The sequence below is a fragment of the Perissodus microlepis genome, chromosome 3 (assembly GCF_051167445.1).
Source record: "Perissodus microlepis isolate ML-2025 ecotype Zambia chromosome 3, ASM5116744v1, whole genome shotgun sequence".
Lineage (NCBI taxonomy): Eukaryota > Metazoa > Chordata > Actinopteri > Cichliformes > Cichlidae > Perissodus > Perissodus microlepis.
The window spans coordinates 10030086-10051253 of NC_140463.1; the positions used below are offsets into that span (position 1 = coordinate 10030086).

The 21168-nt window shown below is 40.5% G+C and overlaps 1 protein-coding gene across 1 annotated transcript; it reads right to left on the reverse strand.

The window, feature by feature from the left end:
* Window positions 1–585: 585 nt before the first annotated feature.
* On the reverse strand, window positions 586–15058 carry LOC146389816 (uncharacterized). The gene is made up of 4 exons (XM_084913974.1): window positions 14709–15058; window positions 4106–4209; window positions 2670–3651; window positions 586–2579 (listed from the first exon to the last, which is right to left on the reverse strand). The coding sequence occupies exons 2-4, from the start codon at window positions 4121–4123 to the stop codon at window positions 2239–2241; spliced, it is 1341 nt and encodes a 446-aa protein (XP_084770100.1). The 5' UTR covers window positions 4124–4209; window positions 14709–15058; the 3' UTR covers window positions 586–2238.
* Between the last annotated feature and the right edge of the window lie 6110 nt (window positions 15059–21168).

Below are 21168 nucleotides of genomic sequence, written 5' to 3' on the forward strand. Positions count from 1 at the left end.
TCACAGAACCGTATAAAACCCTGCACTCACTTCTTAATTACCTGGAAGTACCTTAAAGACAACCGGCCCCTCTCAACAGCTGGGACAAATCATCTGGCAAACAGATAAGCATAGGAGACCAAACACTGAGGAACAAATCCTCATTTAATCCTGAGGTAACAGCATTTTCACCATTTCAGCCAATTCCTTTTGCACAATTTGTCTCTTGTGCTTAGGCAACCTGTAGGGCCATGAACGCACTTTCCAGGCTGCGTTTCAAATTGGTGCTGCATAAGAGTCTTGCAGATGGTCGGGGAATGAACACATCTGCAAACTATTGTTGCAATACAGGAACATCTGCTTTATTGGAACGTGTGAGATGCTAATCACAATGCATCTTAAACACACTCATGTTAAAACTTCATGCCCACATCTTGTTTTTAAGAAAAATCAATCATCTTTTCCTTAAGATCATTTCAGAGTTTTTAATGAGCTGCAGGAACCGTGCCGAGAGCAGCCAAGTCTCCTCCTCTGATAAACCTCCACATGTACCACTAAAAACATTTAAATTAGTTTGAATCAGAAATCATGGCTCAAACTACTTGCTGTGAGACCATTTCTTTATTTTTCACACCAATCTGTTTAATAAGACAAACTTTACACAGAGTTCATCAAATATAACTGACGCTTTAACATTATCAGGATTTCATAATACAAACTTCAATCAAAAGGAAAACAGCTGCAGAACATGTGGATCAAAATGAATTCATTAAAAAAACAACGTGGACTTCAAGGATACAGTAAATACACTGAAGTGAAAGGAGGAGCCAAAAATAGATGTTTAATAGGATTTGAATTAACTAAAATTAGTCACCTGTAATCTTTAAAATGGTTCTGATGCGTGCTGCTGTTTTTAACTTTTAACAGTTCTTTGCTGCCACTGTGAATATTGTGTTCTTTCCCTAATTAAATAAAGGTTACACAGCCACACTGCTCCATCTTCTGGTAAAAAAAAAAAAAAAAAAGGTATTACATGGAAGTACAGCCCAAAACCAGTTCAGCTTGAGTTTCTTTTTTCTGGACATAAAGTCACAGCAGGTGTTGTTTCAAAGCTGGTGGACAGATTTAGTTCATTTTGGAAGTTTTAAGAGCAACTGCTGTGTAATTATTTGCTGTTTTGGGAGAAAGGATTTGAGAGAAGATTTTACCACACCAAAAGTTTAAATATGAATGAAGGATTGAAATTTAACTGAGGTGAAACATGCAATGAATACATAAAAAATAAGTTAATTTTGGAAAAGCTAAAAAAGTTCAAATAAAAGAAATGATTTACATATCCATATTTGATTTTTGATAGAATACCAGTTTGGTTAAAAAAAGAAAGAAAAGACATTCCTATAACTTTAATAGTACAACTACTAAACACTAATGTGTCCTAAGGGAACAAAGATTAAAATGTAACAGAGATAACATTTTAGAGAATTAAAATCCCTCAAAGGAAAAAATATAAACTTGATATACATATCTATACATGCAGCTTCCTAAATGTAACATTCAGGATTATTCGCTGCAGGTCCAGAAATCAGAGCTACCTCAGATCCAAGTGTGACATCAGCTGACACTCTTTACAGGAGATTCCATCTGAACTCTGTGGAGCCTGATCTCAAGGTTTTCAAGTCTGACCCTGAAACCAGAAGAGGATCTTTCTCTCTCTTCAGATTCATTGTGATCCAGTGATTTCAGTCCTGCATGATCAGGCTGATGTTTGCACAGAGCAGATAATGAAGTGAAGGCTTTTGCACATTGGTAAAAGCGAAACAGTTTAGTTACAGTGTGGGATCGTTTGTGTTCGGAGTATGAACTGAGATTCCTGAAGCTCTTGTCACACTGGTCACAGCTGAAGTTCACTTCCATGTGAGTACGTTCATGTTTGTTACGATGACCTGATTGTGAGAAGCTTTTGTCACAGTGTCTACACTTGTATGGTGTCTCTCCTGTGTGGATTTGCTTATGCTTTTTCTTTAAGCTCACGTGCAGTGGTGAAGGATGACCCACACTGGTCACAGATGTTCTTTTCCACCCCACTGTGGAAGAGTTCATGTATTTTTAATGTACTTGGTGTGTGGAAGCCTCTCCCACATTCAACAGTTCATTCAGTATAACTCCATAAGTTTACTGATGAGACTTGTTCCAAACAATCAGGTTAAAAATACAGGATAAAAAGATAAATACATCCTCACAGTAGCTGCAGTTGTAGAGTTACTTTCTGGTGTGGATCTGTTGGTGTTTATTCAGCTGATGCGGAGCTTTAAAAGTCTTCTCACACAAGTCACTTTTGTAAGGTCTCTCCTCAGTGTGGCTAAACATGTGTTGTTGTAACTGTGCATCTGTTGCAAACAGTTTCCCACACTGATCACAGCAGTAAACACCATTTCCAGTGTGAATCCGTAGGTGTATATTTCGGTAGTGTTTTTCACTGAAACCTTTTCCACAGAAGTTGCAGCTGTACGCCTTGATTCCAGAGTGGGTAACTAGATGCTTCTGTAAGTTTTGACTTTGAGCAAAAGCTTTACCACACAAGTCACAGTAGTGTGCTTTAACTACACTGTGGATGAGTTGGTGTTTTTTTTAAGGTTTGAGCCTGGGTAAAAGACTTTCCACAGATTCAGAGCTGCACGCTTTAACTCCACAGTGGATTAGTTGGTGTGTGTTTAAGCCTCCAGCCTGGGTAAAAAACTTTCCACACAAGTCACAGCTGTAAGGTTTAACTCCACTGTGGACGAGTTGGTGTTTTTTTAAGTGTCCAGACTTGGTAAAAGACTTTCCACACATGTCACAGGTGTAAGGTTTAAATCCACTGTGGATGAGTTGGTGTTTTCTTAAACCCCCAGACTCGGTAAAAGACTTTCCACACAAGTCACAACTGTAAGGTTTAAATCCACTGTGGATGAGTCGATGTGCGTTTAAGCCTCCAGCCCGAGTAAAAGACTTTCCACACAAGTCACAGCTGTAAGGTTTAAATCCACTGTGGATGAGTTGATGTCTTTTTAAGTGTCCAGACTCGGTAAAAGACTTTCCACACAAGTCACAGCTGTAAGGTTTAAATCCACTGTGGATGAGTTGGTGTTTTTTTAAACCCCCAGACCGAGTAAAAGACTTTCCACACAAGTCACAGCTGTAAGGTTTAAATCCACTGTGGATGAGTTGGTGTCTTTTTAAGCCCTCACGATACGCAAAAGACTTTCCACACAAGTCACAGCTGTAAGGTTTAAATCCACTGTGGATGAGCTGGTGTTTTTTTAAGTGTCCAGCCTCGGTAAAAGACTTTCCACACAAGTCACAGCTGTAAGGTTTAAATCCACTGTGGATGAGTTGGTGTTTTTTTAAGTGTCCAGCCAGGGTAAAAGACTTTCCACACAAGTCACAGCTGTAAGGTTTAAATCCACTGTGGATGAGTTGGTGTCTTTTTAAGTTTTCACCCCGGGTAAAATCCTTCCCGCACTCATCACAGCTGTATGCTTTAACTCCACTGTGGATGAGTTGGTGTCTTTTCAAGTCTCCACCCCGGGTAAAATCCTTCCCACACTCATCACAGCTGTAGGTTTTCTCTCCCTTTCTTCTGTGACGTTTGTTGGCCTCCTGAGAGCGCTGACTTCTTGCTCCATGTTGGTCCTGCAGTGACAGAGATACAACCAGAGGCATTGAGTGAAATGCAGTCGTGGAACAAACTGTAACTCCCTCCATTGGTGGAATCAAACATGTCAACAAACACATTGTAGGTGTGTTACCACCACCTTCTGGTCATAGTATCACATTTCAATGATGTGCTACAATGACAGTCGTAATGAAAAATACATATTGAAGAAATATTGATAAGTGGAGAAAATATTTTACTCATAAAAAATTGTGAGTTCAATTTTTGATATTGTTGTTTCAATGTGTGCCGATAAAAAATTATGTTTGTATCTTCTTGTAACATCTGAGTTTTTTGTTTGTGAATGTAGATTCTGTGTATATATGGAGGAGCCCGGGATGGAAAAGATAAAGCTGCTGTTAACATGTTTTTAAAAACCAACAAGCTGTGCACACAGTTTCAATAACAGTGTAACTGTGATATTTTTCTCACCTTTTGTGTTGAAGTCATTTTTTCCTCTATAGTGATGTGAGCTGAGTCTAAATGGCTGAAATTGTTCCTCTGTTGCTCCACCAGACTCTTCTCCTGTTACTCAGCTGGGACACAAAAAGTATATGCGTTTTATCCCTGATTTAAAAAATGCAGAGCAAATAAACATGACTAAAATCCTCAGTGACAACAATACCTATGAAACTTCAATGTGGAAACTGAGAAGCAGCTACAACAAGAAAGTCATCAGTTGCATACAAGAACCTGAAAGGGAAAAAGCCACTGACCCCCCTGCATATCACTGCCTTTACCCAGTGGATGCTACACCCTGTATATGGTAACTGGGCGTGGTGGAGTGGCGGCTGTTTTCAGGAAGAAGCTCTCTTGCAAACAACTCTTAACTGACTCGTATTCTAGTTTTTAACTTCTGATGTTTGAATTGGAGCATCCCCGCCCGACACTCGTTGCAGCTGTATACAGACCTCCAAAATATCACAAGGATTTTATTCAAGACTTCTCAAACTTTTTAGCTCGAACTGTGCCAAGCTACGATCGAATCTTAATCGTTGGAGATTTTAATATTCATCTGTGTTGTCCCTCCAATTCGCTGGCCAGTAGGGCTGCACAATTAATCGTTAGAATATCGCGATCTCAATTCATACTTATGTGCGATCTTATTTCCAAATGACAACGATTTTAAAAAAATATATAAAAAGACGACGACGATTGTACCGCATTTTGATCCGGGACGTAATCTGCATGAAAACAAGCACTCACTCTTCCTGCTCAACAAATGACAAGGGTGGAGCCTTATACCACGTGATACAGAAGCTGGCTGCTAAAATTGGCAGGGAAAAAACAACGGAGAGCACGTCAGGGATGACGAGAAAGTGAAAGGAGAAAATACGTCATGGTCAACCACCCAAACATCAATAACGGGAACCTTATACAGCGCTTCCCTATACCCGTCGAACTCCCGCAGGCACAAAGAAATTACAGAGGCTATCACTTATCACCTGACCAAAGATATGGCTCCCATCAACACTGTGCAAAACGAGGGATTTAGGAAAATGATCAACACCCTAGACAAACGCTACACAGTGCCGTCCCGCAACTATTTTTCTATTGTTGCACTACCTGCTCTATACACGCAGTGTCGAGCAACGGTGGAGACGGAATTTCAAGCAGTACAACATTTTGCGGCAACGACAAAATGTGAGACATTTGTTGTTTTTATGTTTATTTATTGTTTTTATGTTCAGTCTTAACTGTTACAAAGTTGATGTACAGTTAATAAGTGCAATAAATATTTATACTGGAAAAGAAAATCGTGACAGAATCGTGATCTCAATTCTAAGCAAAAAAAATCGTGATTCTCATTTTATGCAAAATCGTGCAGCCCTACTGGCCAGAGACTTTTTAAGGTTGATAGACTCCTTTAGTCTTGCTCAACTTGTGTCGGGGCCAACCCAGAAACAGAGTCATACATTGGATCTTGTGCTGTCTCTAGGGTTACCTGTCCTAAACATGAAAATATGTGATGCTGTCTTTTCTGATCACTGTCCTGTTGTGTTTGATATACTTTCATCTCCCCGCCATTTTACACCTCTTATTTCAACACGTCGTTGTCGTGTTTTTCACCCATCTGCAACAGACAATTTTCTATTGCTTTTAAAAAAGTTTTAAGATCTCCCCTTGGCTTTGGTACCGAGGAAATGACAGTTAATTTTTATGATAAATGCAAATCTGTCCTTGATGAGGTCGCTCCTTTTAAAACTATAAGCTCAAAACCACAACCAGACCCATGGATAAATAAGGCCACTCAATCAGCCAGACCAGAGTGCAGGAAGGCTGAACGTAAGTGGAAAAAAGATGGGCTCCAGGTGTCCTTTCTCATGTTGAGAGACAGCCTGTACAAGTATCAGGACATTGTAAAAGCAGAAAAGTCAAGGTTTCTTTCTAATATTATTGAGAATAGCTCCAATAATTCTTGGGTTCTTTTTTCAATTATTGACTCTGCCCTGAATATTTCCCCAGCTTCTTGTATTAATAGTTCCTCAGACACTTGTGAAAGGTTCCTGCAGTTTTTTATCAATGAGATAAAACAGCTTCGATCTATGATTGCCCTGCCTTCACAAGTCCTTTCTAAAATATTCACCTGCTCTGCTGTTTTTGATCCGTTTGAACCTGTGTGTCTTGATCAGGTGGAGGAAGTATGTAATGGCACAAAGACATCGTGTCCAAATGACATTATTCCAACACATCTTTTAAAAAAGATTTTTAAGGTTGTCAGCTCTGACATCTTAGCTATTTTAATAGCAGCCTTAGTTCAGGTGTTGTGCCAGCCTGTTTTAAACATGCTGTTGTACAGCCTGTACTTAAAAAACCCAATCTCGACTCCTCTGTCCTCACTAAGCTCCCCTTCCTGTCGAAAATTTTGGAAAAGATTGTGTTTGTTCAGCTGCAATCTTTTGTAAATGAACAAAATGTTCTTGAGAGGTTTCAGTCTGGTTTTAAAACTCTTAAAAGTGCAGTTTCTGTGCTATGAAGAGTTCTTAATGATCTTTTATTAGCCACTGACTCAGGTGACTCAGCTGTGCTTCTGCTTCTGGATCTGACCGCTGCCTTTGATACTGTTGACCACAGCATCTTAATCTCACGGTTGGAGCATTATGGCATTAAGGGCACCCCATTAGAGTGGTTCAGGTCATACCTGTCTGACAGGACTTTCTCTGTGAGCTTTGGAGATTTTATCTCTTCCTCAGCACCCCTTACTTGTGGTGTTCCCCAGGGTTCTATACTGGGGCCAATTTTATTCTCCATTTATATGCTGCCCCTAGGTCTAATTTTTAGAAAATATAACATTTGTTTTCATTCATATGCCGATGATACTCAGATTTATCTTCAACTAAAGGGAAATAGTTCTGCCTCACTAGATCCCAGTGTCTCGGTGAAGTTAAATCTTGGATGGCCTCTAACCTCCTTAACTTTAATGAGAACAAAACTGAAGTGATAATTTTTGGACCAAGTGGCAATCCCAGCACCTCTAATTTTAACCTGCACAGTCTTGAGCCTTTTGTCAAATCGCATGCCAAAAATTTAGGGGTTATATTTGACAGCAATTTCACCTTTGAAAAACAGATTAGCTCAGTCGTACAGCGGTCTTTCTTCAAACTGAGGCTTCTATCTAAGGTGAGATCATTTTTATCTTTTAAAAACTTTGAACGGGCGATTCATGCTTTTATTATATCCCAGCTGGACTATTGTAACTCCCTATATGCTGGAGTTAGCCAGACCTGCCTGGCAAGGCTGCAGTTAGTCCAGAATGCTGCAGCTCGTCTTCTGACACGTACTAAAAGATGTGAACACATTTCCCCGGTGCTTGCCTCTCTTCATTGACTCCCTGTCCACTTCAGAGTTAATTGTAAAATTTTATTGTTGACTTACAAAGCACTGAATGGACAGGCTCCCGGGTACTTGTCTGAACTCTTGCAGACTTATACCCCCCTTAGATCTCTTAGATCAAGTGATCTTTTGCTTTTAGCCGTACCAAGGTCAAGGCTGGTTCATAGGGGCGATCGAGCATTTGCAGTCGTAGCGCCTAAGCTGTTGAATAATTTACCCCTACACATCAGACAGGCTCCTACTGTCAATCTTTTTAAATCTTATCTTAAAACACATTTTTATTTACTGGCTTTTAATACATTATGAGAATTATTTGTTAATTCATATTTGGTGGTTTGCTATCTCAATGCTCCAAGTTATTTATTAGGTATGTTGTATTTTTGTACAGCACTTTGGTCAACGCTCCTGTTGTAATTAAATGTGCTACATAAATAAATAAACTAAATAAACTAAAAACTATAGATGGGTGCATAAAAAAAAATGAAAAATTACACGTATGTGCTTTCTAAACACTTACATTTATGATAAAGTAGATAAAACATATTTGTGTCAGCCTTGGCTCATTAGTTTTTGTCTTTAAATTAACTTTGTCTGTGTGCGTTTCAGGTACTGCACTCTCAAAGACTGAATGAACCAGCATTGCAGCCATAGGTCATGGTGAGCATCACAGGGAAGATTGAAGCCGCCCACTGCACCTATATGACCGGAGTTGCGGAGACCTGCAGCCATGTCGCTGCTCTTCTGTTTAATGTAGAAGCAACAGTACGGATCCGTGGCACAAGGACTGTTACAGATGAACCTGCATACTGGGTTTTGCTGGGTAATATGACCAAGATACAGCCAGAGGTTGGCCATAAGATGGACTTCTCCTCTTCAGCTGCCCAAAAAAGGCTCTTGATCAAAACATAAAAAGACCATCCGTATTTAAAGGTAAAAGTAGCCGTCCTCAAAAAAGAAAAATCCTACCTGCTACTGTGGAGGAGTTGTCACCGCTATAGGGCATTGGAGCGTGCTGTCACGGGGGTGGGCGTGGAAAGGATTTTGGCCTGATGCGCCATTTTCCGGGTCCAAACAAAGCGCAAGCGAAAAAGGAGCGAAGGCACACACAACAGCCATGGTTCGTACTTGCTGTGTTGTCGGCTGCAATGTTCGATCGCACGACCGGCACTGGAATAAGCTTACAAAGGGTTTGTCTTTTTATTCTTTCCTAACCTGGAAGCATCATGAGGGAGCTTATATGGCGGACCTTACAAAATGAAGGCGTCTAGCCTGGATAGCAGCCATGAGACGGCTTGATATCCAGTTCGCTTCCATCTCCAGATATCTGTTGGTGTGCTCCAGACATTTTTACTCCGGCAAGTTCTGTATGTTCATATCACTCTTTATAGCTTAATAATATTATCGTTGGGGCTCTTGGAGGTTATAGAAATAACGAACAAATAGAAATAGAAATATGCGAACAAACATAGAATTGAGTGGGGCGCTAGCGAGCCAGCAATGGAGTAGGACGTGTTTCTGAAGGCTCCCGCTAACCGAGTTTCAGAAATAGTTTTTTTTTTTCAACCTACAACATCTCATTTTATGTCACAGGGGAAGCTAACAGTTTTATATACTATATTAAAGCTTCATTCGAGACAAAATGGCATCTAACCTAAGGAAATACAAGCACACCGGAGGAACAGCGGCTAGGCCCAGCGCATCCTCGGGCGAGAATACCAATGGTGGCCCAAGGGCGGCGCCCGGCTCAGCGACCACTGAGGAACGGGCTCAGCAGAGCGATGGGCGCTTTGTGGACACTGATGCCCTGAAATTGGAGCTTCTTCAATCCATCAAAGACGATATCAGCGTGGTGTTAAAAGAAGAACTCAGGAATGCACTGAAAGAAGATTTTGATAACATTAGGGCTGACGTGCAAGAAGTGAGAAATGAGATTGCTAACAATACGGCGGCAGCGCGCGCTGAAATGGATGGAGTTAAGGCCACGGTGAAAGAAGTAGAGGACGGGCTGTCAATGTGGAGCGATGAGGTGGTCACCTTGCAATCTACAATGAAGACTTTGAGGAAGGAGCTATCTGACCTGAAAGATAAATGTGATGACATGGAAGGCAGGATGCGGAGATCTAATATCCGTATCATAGGGGTCCCGGAGGGCCCGGATTCGAGCTCCACCACGGCCGTATCCGCGCTACTACGTGAAGCGCTGGGTATGGATAAAGATGTTATTGTCAACCGCTCACACAGGAGTCTGGCCCCGAGATGGCCGGGTGGTAACCCGCGGGCCATCATAGCCAAGCTTCATTACTACCAGGATTGTGTGGAAATTCTACGCTGTGCCAGAACCCAAGCTCCGCTGAGGTTCAATGGACAACCAATTGCAATATTCCCGGATTTTACGACCTCGGTGGCCCGAGCTCGGGCTGCTTTTACAGAAGTCCGGAAACTTCTCCGTGAGCAGGAAGGTATCCGTTTTGGGATCAGGTTCCCAGCGCGACTTTGTATCACACACAACGGGGAGGAGAAAGAATTTCTGGATGTGGCGAAGGCAATGGAATATGTTAAAGAACATATTATCAACGTTTGAGGAGGCTGCGCCTGATGCTCTATGTGGGAGCGCCAGTGCTACGGTTGGTTGTCTCAGTTATGGCTGAGTGTACATGACTCTGTTTATTGTAGCGTTCGCACTGTGATGAAAAGTTTAAAGAGACACTTCTTGTTCAGACATTTAAACTTATTTCATAAACACATTTTGGTTCATTTTATTTCATGACAATACCATTGGGTTTAGAAAAGTTCTATACTTTGTTTGGATGTCGATATGTATATGTATGTATGTGTATATGTATATATGTGTGCATGTATGTATGTATGTATGTATTTTTTTTTTATTTTTTTTTTTTATTGTAGGATATGTTATGTCAAGCGGCCAGCGGGAGCCTAAGGGTCTGGCTTATAGTAACCCAAACAAGCACTAGGCTATATGTGTGGATCTGTTTGCAGGGGGTTTGGCAGTCACCATGTTCGATCTGGTGTAATTGCTCATTGTGTTCTTGGTTTGGGCTTCAGCCAGATATGTTTATTTTACTTATCACTGTGTTTTTTGTTTGTTTTTGTTGTTGTTGGGGGTTTTTTTCCCTTTTTTTTTTTTTCTTCTTCCCCTCTCTTTCCTCTTCTCCTATGCGTGCCGTGCACCTGGAGCTTTCATATTTTACTATTTGAGCAGGGATGAGTACAGCGCGATCATTTAGTGATCGGGTGGTAAATTTTGTAAACTGGAATGTAAAATCACTCAACCATCCGGTCAAGCGGAAAAAGGTTATTACTCATTTACAACGACTTAGAACGGATATAGCATTTCTCCAGGAAACGCATCTGCGTACCTCTGATCATCTTCGAATCAAGTCTGGATGGGTAGGCCAGATATATCACTCTAAATTTAATTCTAAAGCTCGGGGGACAGCAATATTGATAAGCAAAACTTTACCATTTATAGCCACAACTGTAGATGAAGACCCTGCAGGCCGTTTTGTTGTAGTTGTAGGACATTTATATGGTTTCCCCTTGATTTTAGCGAATGTCTATGCCCCTAACTGGGACGATCATAGTTTTTTCGCTAACGTCTTTGCACGGCTTCCCAACATGGCAACACATAATATTATTCTTGGTGGGGACCTAAATTGCTCATTATCTGCTATGGACCGCAGCTCGCACAAAAGCACGCCTGTTTCACAATCAGCACGTGTTATACAGCGTTTTCTTCATAACTACGGGTTAGCTGATGTATGGAGATTTCGTAACCCAAATTCAAGTCAATATTCTTTTTTTTCTAATGTCCATAAAACATATACTCGTATAGATTATTTCTTTCTGGACAAAAAACTTCTCCCTTTAGTAACAGACTGTGATTACAAGGCCATGGTGATTTCAGATCATTCACCTGTTGTTCTTTCAATGCGTATTCCCAATGCCTACTCTAATTATCAGCCATGGAGGTTCAACCCAGTATTGTTAGCAGACGAAGAGTTTGTTAATTATATTAGGTCTCAAATAGATTTCTTTCTTGCTATTAATCAAACTCCAGAGATGTCACCATCAACTGTTTGGGAATCCCTAAAAGCATATCTGAGAGGCCAGATAATCTCATTTTGTGCGAACAAAAAGAAGAGGGATACTGAGCAACTCTCTCAATTAGCTGACGAAATTACTAAACTAGACGCTGTATATAGCCATTCCCCTGATCCGGTATTATATAAACGTAGGCTGAAATTACAAACTGAATATAATCTTATATCTACAAAACAGGCTGAGTATCTAATTTCGAAGTTGCGTAGCTACTCGTATGAACATGGAGAAAAAACAGGCATGCTGCTAGCTCATCAGCTACGACAAAGAACAGCTAATCAAGCTATCCCTGAGATCCGGAATGACCAGGGAATAAGGTGCACGGATAACCAAGGTATAAATAATAGTTTTTTTAAATACTATCAGACTTTATACAGCTCCCCCCCAGCTAAGGATGACCTGGCTCTAGAAAATTTCTTTGAGAAACTTGATATCCCTTCCTTAGGAGACGATGCGGCCACCAGTTTGGAGGAGCCCATTTCTGATGCTGAAATTGAAATGGCCATACGGAGTATGCAGTCTGGAAAATCACCTGGCCCTGACGGGTATCCTTCCGATTTTTTTAAGAAGTTTTCTAACCAATTGAATCCATTGTTAAAATCGACTTTTGAAGAATCTTTCCTCTCACAATCCTTGCCTCCAACAATGCGTCAAGCAGTGATCTCCCTAATTCTAAAAAAGGATAAGGATCATTTAGATTGTGGCTCATACCGTCCAATATCTTTGCTGAACACGGACACCAAAATCCTTGCTAAAGTGTTGGCCCGCCGTTTAGAGAAACATCTGCCCTCCATTATCTCACCTGATCAGACAGGCTTTATCAAAAACAGGTACTCTTTTTTTAATATTAGACGTTTATTAAATATAATCTATAGCCATGTCAAAGGTAATGTATTGGAAACTGTTATTTCGCTTGATGCTGAGAAAGCGTTTGATCGGGTGAGATGCGACTTTCTTTTCCATACGCTTGAAAAATTTGGCCTCGGGAGTAATTTTGTATCCTGGATAAAAGTATTGTACTGTGACCCTGTAGCGGCCATTCGGACCAACAATAGTCTGTCCCCCTTTTTTCAGCTTCAGCGTGGCACACGACAGGGGTGCCCTTTGTCACCTCGCCTTTTTGCCATCGCAATTGAACCGCTAGCTATTGCTCTGAGACACTGTGTTGAGGTTGAGGGAATACGTCGTGGGGATATCGAGCATAAAGTCTCTCTTTATGCCGATGACATGCTCTTGTTTATTTCCAACCCTTCAAATAGCCTCCCTAAACTTTTAGATGTACTTAAGGAATTCGGGACAATTTCCGGATACAAGGTGAATTTCGGGAAAAGCGAGGCAATGCCTTTAGGTACAATAACCGGGGAACTTTCGTCTATTTTAGCACCTTTCAAGCTCAGCTATAACAAGTTCAAATACTTGGGCATTTGGATTACGCAGAACCATAGAAACTTGTATAAAACTAATTATCTTCCTTTATTGTCTAAGCTAACACGACTGTTTGTTAATATTGCCATAATTGTTGTTGGAAGCAATTCTTTGTTCAATAAAAAGACCTTGATAAAAAAAAACAAAAAACAAACAAACAAACATAGAATTGAGTGACTGTGCAGACATACGTGCTATGTAACGATTTGCTAACTCTTCCGCACAACTGTAAGGAAGCCTGCCTATGAAATGAATCAAACAAATCCAGACTGGTTACAAACGTTACACATAGGGCACTCCGAAATTCGAACATGAGGGTTAGGGTTAACAAGATACATGAAGATATCAGGGTAGGACAGTAGCGGCATGTCGTCTGGGTCTTTACTCCACTGCCGTATTTCATATGGGTCCACATTTGCGATGTGTCTGGACGCAATCGGTCTATATACCATCCGTTTTCTTTTGAGCTGCTTTTAAGCATGTTTCTTGTCGTTGTCGTTCTAACACAGTGTGTTTGTTTTGATTTGTGGACCCGGAAAATGGCACGGCGCTCCCACAATACATTGCAGCATGACGTCAACTCCAAAACCCTATTGGATACTTTGCTGGAACACAGTAAAGCTGTGAGTTGTGGGAATGACCCATAATGTTTTATCTAGGTGCACTGCCATGTAAATAATTTGCATTTAATGACTATGTACTGACTGAGTACCACTGTTCAAAAGTTGAATAAAGAAACAAACTAATTTTTGCCTCTTTTTAAAAAAAAAATAATTTAAATCCACGTTGTAGAACATCACATCAGTTACAACGTAGAATCCATGACATTTATAGTTCACAAATGGCAAAATGTTTACACAAAATCATGACAGCGTTTACATGATATCACCCACTACTAACACTACTTTTTAATCTCTGTGTGCAGCGCTTTGTGACTACCTGTCTATGAAAAGCGCTTAATAAATAAACTTACTTACTTACTTAATTTACTGTATCTCTTGAAAAATTACCGCTATTTATACAGCAAAGAATTTAGAATATTTAACAGGAGCAAGTTTCATTTTTCGCTGGTTTTACTACCACACTGTTCACCAAAATGCAGAAGGGTCACCTCTTCACCCTGACATGGAAGAAGTAATCTGATTGGCATGGTGGTATGTTTGAAGCAGGTCCCTTGTGTAGCGCTGGAACCCAGTCACAATGTGTTTCATCCATTTCATAGGCTGGTTTGCTGCAATAATGCCAAATAATTAGCAACTCTATAAATAGAAGGTAGTTCTGCAAAATCCCTCAGTAGGATGTTTGTTCTAATTTGCTATGATCTCAGAGCGCATCGAAAGCCTTTTGGCCCCCTTCTCAGCAAGCTTCCACTACTCTCACCCTGGGGATGCCCTCCCCCAGGCTTGTACCTGTGGCTTCATGTCCTGGGGGTGGGGGTTGGTTGTTCTCCTGCCCTGCACCCCATCCTTTTGTTCATATTCCAAGACTATTTTTCTTTATGTATTCTTTCCCCTAGCAACCGCCATATTATGATGTTGCAAGCAATCACAAACTCTACAGTCTGTCTAACTCCAGTGTATACCAAGAAATCTATTATTCTCAACAGAGCTAAACTCAACATAAACTGAACCCACATTAAAGTTAGCTCGGCGCTTACCTTTAGATGAGCCCACAAACCGAGAGAAACTCCGTGATGAAGCTGGAACTCTTTCCAAACACAGGAAACAGATCAGGGAGCAGAGACCCACGTGGTTCACGCTGATCTCAGCTAGGATCCAGGAGACAAGGGTGTGCAGATCGATGCAGACATCGATCCAAACGTTGGTAGTGGTATATGTTCCTGTAAGTTCACTACTTTACTCCCGTTTCATGAAAAAGCAGCTCTCTCTGCTCGACTCCTCTCCTGCACACACACTTTGCTCCGCCCCCTTTATCTGGCTCCGCTGTGATTTGTTGCTGTGCGGTCACGTGACTCACCTGCACAATGCAACCCCGTGGAGTGTTATTTCAAAAGTAGCGCCAATCTCCTTTTGCTAAACTCTTTTCCTTGGCCTCGATGAAAACGTCATCGTGGGGAGGACAACTGCTGAGAAGTCAGGAAAAAAGAGAGGAGCGGTGCTGATTGGAACAGCCTTACACTCGTCTCTCTGTAACAACGTGACACCGGATGTCCGCCTGTTGAAACTACATTCTGCTGAAGATGGACTACAAAACAAACATCTTACTTCGTCACAATGTGTTCTAACCCTGTTGTTTTATGGAGGTTACATGAACAGGAACAGCCTGTTAAAAATATTGCTTCATTATTAAGTTTGAATTTTAAAGAAGAACGAACAGTTAGGGTCAGATTTACTAACATCTGCAGCAGCTCAAACACGTCTTTTGATGTTAAAGAGCTGCTAGATTTACTGAAGAGACTGTCCTAAAACTCTCTAGTCAGTCCTCAAGCTGTGTTTTGAGGTGAGCCCCACTTATTTTTCCTCCATAATACAGTTTATGTGAAGCTGAAATGAATTACGCTTCTTATTTTTTAATAGTGCACACAGCTAACTCTCTCTGCTGAATATGTAAAAAATAAAAGTGTTACTGTGTTAGATGCCTGACTGTTGCTCATGGTCTGATGGGAAATAATGTTTTCTGTTCTTTAGCACATCGAAGAGTCAGCTGTTCACAGCTGCTCTCCAGCTGATTTTTACTGAACTGGAGTGGCTTCTTCATAGAGAGATTAAAACACACTGTTAGTAGATCATCCTGCAATTGTGACATCACAATAATTTGCCTCACTTTACAAATCTGTCACTTCTATAACATATCAAATTAAATATATAATACAATAAGTACTTTGTGAAGGACTTTGCTGACATCTTGGCTGAATACATGCCAAAATATGATTGTGTTCCTATTGTTGGGGGTTTTGATATTCATGTGTGTTGTCCTGATATGCCCATTGCAAAGGGCTTTTAAGGCCTTATTGATTCTTTTAATGTGGTGCAATGTGTGAACTGTCCCACACATGAATGTGGACACACACTTGATCTTGTTTTATCTCATGTTTTGTTTTGGGGGTTTTTGTTTTGTTTTTAAATGTAGAGATTTGTGATGCTGTGTTTTCTGACCACAGTCCTGTGATGTTTGAAGTTCCTCTTGCCTGTACCTCAGTTAAACCTCACGCTGCTGCTCGGCGCTGTCGAGTTTTTAACTCCTCCCTTGCTGAGCAGTTTTCAACAGTTTTAACCAGAACTGCAAAATCCCAGATTTTTAATGCAGCCAGAACTGAGCTCATGATTTTATTCCACCTGCCAGACTGCTTTGGACTGCTTTGGCCATGGCTTAATTAAAATCCAGGCATTCTAAAACTAAATCTGAGCCCTGGCTGAATGACACGACCCGAGCTGTCAGACACGAGTGCCGTCGAGCTGAGCACATTGTCAGATGTAGTACCCAAAATTTTTTACATACTGTAGTCAAACACCTGTTTAAAAAAAACCTGTTCTTGATCCTACGATTCTTGCAAATTACAGACCTTTCTTCTAACTACCTTTTCTTTCCAAAATTCTTGAAAAGAGAGTTGACAGTCAATGAATGACCTTCCTGAAAAAGCAAAATGTTTTACACATTTTCCAATCTGGTTTTAAACCCTTTCATAGCACTGAATCAGCCATTTTACAAGTTTTTAATGACATATTTTTAGCTACTGATGCTGGGGACTGTGTTGTTCTTGTACTTTTAGATTTGACAGTTGCATTTGATACTGTGGATCATGCATTTTACTCTGTCATTTGGAGCACTGGGTGGGCACTTGAGTGGTTCAGGTCCTACTTGGCGGGGCAAACATTTTGTGTCAGTCTCTGTGACCATGTGTCGTCCTCCGCTCCTCTCTTGTGTGGTGTCCCACAGAGCTCAGTTCTAGGCCCCCTTCTCTTTTCTTTGTATCTGCTCTCTCTTGGATCTATACTGAGAAAACACAGCATTGCATTTCACTTCTATGCTGATGACTGTCAGATCTATGTCCCTCTACAGAAAAAAGGCACATATTCCATATAACCATTACTTCAGTGTCTTGATGACATTAAGGCTTGGATGTCTCTTAACTTTTTAAAATTCAATGATAAAAAGACTGAGGTGATGATTTTTGGTAGCCCCACTGAGACGCCAAATGTATATTTAGATTCCTTTGCTCGGTATGTTAAGCCAACTGTCACAAACCTGCTGGTCAAAGTGGACTGTGATCTGAAGCTTGACAGTTAGATTAAGCCAGTGGTAAAATCAAGCATCTTTCAGCTGAGGCAGCTGGCTAAAATAAAGCCAGTTCTTTCACAGAGGCACTTTGAGACAGTTATCTAGCACTCGATTGGATTACTGTAATGCACTTTATATATGGGTCAGTGCTTCATACATCTACAGAGGATTCAAAATCCTCCACCTCCAAAGTTTGAGCACATTTCCCCTATTTTAGTTTCACTTCACCTGCTGCACAGTTCTTTTAGGATTCCTTTTAAAATTCTTTTATTTGCGTTTAAAGCCCTCCATGGCCTAGTCCAATCTTATCTCTCTGAGCTGCTACTGCCGTATACACCCACCTGCTCTCTTAAGTCAGCTGATCAGCTTTTCCTGAATGTACCTAGGACTGAGCATAAACTTAGAGGAGATCGTGCTTTTGCTCAGCCCTAGTGAGTAGCCTAAGCCCGGCAGGAGTGGATACTGCTGTGGGTAATGAGAAAAAATGACATTATATGCCACGGTAAATGCACTGCCTAATTGTTACCTCTCCCCACTGCCTTCAGTGGCAGGCAGCAGGAAACAGATCAGGAGGCAGAGATGATCTTTAAGTTTAACATTACTCACAATATTGCCAAAGAGTGATAAGGAATTTAAGCACAAGCACGTTTCAGTAACTTATCTTTCTTGTAGATCTGTGCTCCAAATAAAGAACTTTATGCTGACAAGATTATTAGTTAAAATAACAAATTTTAAATTACAAATCAATATTGTCTGCATGGACAGATATTCCACATTCCATATATCATCATTCAGGTCCTGCATCAATACATTTCCATATTTTTATATCTATAAAAAAAAAGCTGACACTTGCGAGAATCTATCAAAGGTGTGAGCATCACAGCAGATGCCTTTGTGTCAAAGTAGCTGAGGATAAAACACAGAAAAACATGAAGTTGATTTTCCTGGCCTGGGATTTTATAAAAATATTCTGCAGTACATCAAAAACGAAAGAAAACCATTAATCAACATATGAACATTAGCTGATGCTGCTGAAGTGAAGCAGAGCAAAGTTACAGAGGTTTTATTAGAGACACAGCTAAGCGTTTTGAAATTTCGCATAATTTTCAAAAGTTTGAATTTGTTCAGTAGCCTATTGAACAGCAAAAATGAGACTTTCTTTTCAGAATTAGGTAAAAGGGAAAAAACAGCGGCCGACAGCGCTGTAAACAACGGTAGACTTGTGCGTAATAAACAAGCGAATAATGCAGAAAACAGATTTTTTTGACGGGAAACTGTTCTTGAAGTACACATAGACAGAAAGACAGAGAGAGAGAGAGAGCTGTGCATGAAGTGTGATTTTATTGTTGTGGAAGTAAAACAGCAAGAGTCAGAGGAAATTCATCACGATGTTTATGTGAAGGGTTGGATCTTCTTTTGCTGCTGGTTTAGTCAATATTGTTTGGAGAGGATTAAAACTTGCAGCTTCAGAATCTAGTGGGAAAAGGGCGTGAACACAAAGCACGGACCCACCGAAACATCAGCGAGCTGTCGGCTTTCAGCCCCGACCCTGTCCGTGCTGTCAGGAGAGAAAGGCGACATCTCGCTGATTCTGATCCGTCGGTGGATCCACGCTTTGTGTTTACGTCTTTGTGCAGAATCGTGTTCCTGCTCTCATTTACTATTTCAGCTGTTTGGTTGTTGTTATTTGTTGAAATTTTGTGAGGTTTAACCTGAAATTCTGGCATTTTGGGAAAAATAAATTTATATTAAAAAATCAATTCAGGATTTTAATGAATCGATATCACATTATCCAAGTTAGAATCGATTTTAATCGATAAATCGATAATTAAAAATCCACCCCTATACATAACTTTGTGGACATGTAGCCAACAGTAATGTTATAACGTTCTTTGCAGATATATAAGTGATCTAAAATTTAATACTTGCTTTTAAAAGTTTATTCTTTGGCCACCACGCTTCAGCCATCTGCTGGGGTTTTTTCTTTTTTGAAAAAAATAGCCACAGCCACCACTGCACTATGAATTCTGGCCTATGTTGTGACATAATCAGCCTTCAAATGGGGCCTCGAAGGATGCAGACGAAGTATAGATAGATCGTATAAGTGTAGATACTTACATGAAAACAAACATAATAACTTCATACTGTCACTGGGTTTAAACTAAAGGAGTGTTCCCAAGAAATCATCAGTATCAAACTGTGACAATAAAAAAATGTTCATTAAAGCAATCAAGAATGAGTTTGATGTGAATCTTTGGTAATGCATGGGGGAAGCTCTGTGCCACTTTTATCAACAGCTACGGATTTTATCCTTTTCTGGATGCAATACCTTGGCCTCCAGTAACACTATATGGAATCTTAGAGTCATTTTGACCAGGATTTCTCCTTTAATGGAAATATTAAGCAAATACTTATGACTGCTTTCTTCCATTGCTGCAATATCTTGAAAATCAGAAATATCCTGTCCCAGAGTGATGCTGAAAAACTCGTTCATGCATTTATTACTTCTAGTCGGGAATATTGTAATTTATTATTTTTAGGATGTTCTTTTTTGCGTTGGGACAAAGGCAGGATGCGATGGCTGCTGTTTTATCCATGTGTGGATGCACATACCCAGCTCCCAAATTGTACCCAAATACTGTACGTCCCTCCATCCAACCACACACTTTAGGGACTGTGACCACCCACTGCACATGCTCAACCGAGGTATCACTATGAATGACAACATCATCCAGGTAGCAAACAGCATATGCAGTGTGAGGACGCAGCCATCGCTACAGGAGGTGCTGAAAAATGCCCGGGGCTTCAAACAAGCCTAACAGAAGTGTGATGAATGGTACGAACCATACCGAATACAGAAGGCTGGTTTTGTCTTTGGCCTCTGCAGACAAGGGAATCTGCCAGTAGGCGTTAGTTAAATCCAGCATCATAAAAACAAGCAGTGCTTATACAGTCAGATCAACCCGGGGCATGGGATAAGCATCAAACCATGAGACCTTCACTTTGTGACAATCATCACAGAACCGTATAAAACCCTGCACTCACTTCTTAATTACCTGGAAGCACCTTAAAGACAACCGGCCCCTCTCAACTGCGACAAATCATCTGGAGAAAAGGTAAGCATAGGAGACCAAACACTGAGGAACAAATCCTCATTTAATCCTGAGGTAACAGCATTTTCACCATTTCAGCCAATTCCTTTTGCACAATTTGTCTCTTGTGCTTAGGCAACCTGTAGGGCCATGAACGCACTTTCCAGGCTGCGTTTCAAATTGGTGCTGCATGAGAGTCTTGCAGATGGTCGGGGAATGAACACATCTGCAAACTACTGTTGCAATGCAGGAACATCTGCTTTATTGGAACGTGTGAGATGCTAATCACAATGCATCTTAAACACACTCATGTTAAAACTTCATGCCCACATCTTGTTTTTAAGAAAAATCAATCATCTTTTCCTTAAGATCATTTCAGAGTTTTTAATGAGCTGCAGGAACTGTGCCGAGAGCAGCCAAGTCTCCTCCTCTGATAAACCTCCACATGTACCACTAAAAACATTTAAATTAGTTTGAATCGGAAATCATGGCTCAAACTACTTGCTGTGAGACCATTTCTTTATTTTTCACACCAAACTGTTTAATAAGACAAACTTTACACAGAGTTAATCAAATATAACTGACGCTTTAACATTATCAAGATTTCATAATACAAACTTCAAATCAAAAGGAAAACAGCTGCAGAACATGTGGATCAAAATGAATTCATTAAAAAAAACAACGTGGACTTCAAGGATACAGTAAATACACTGAAGTGAAAGGAGGAGCCAAAAATAGATGTTTAATAGGATTTGAATTAACTAAAATTAGTCACCTGTAATCTTT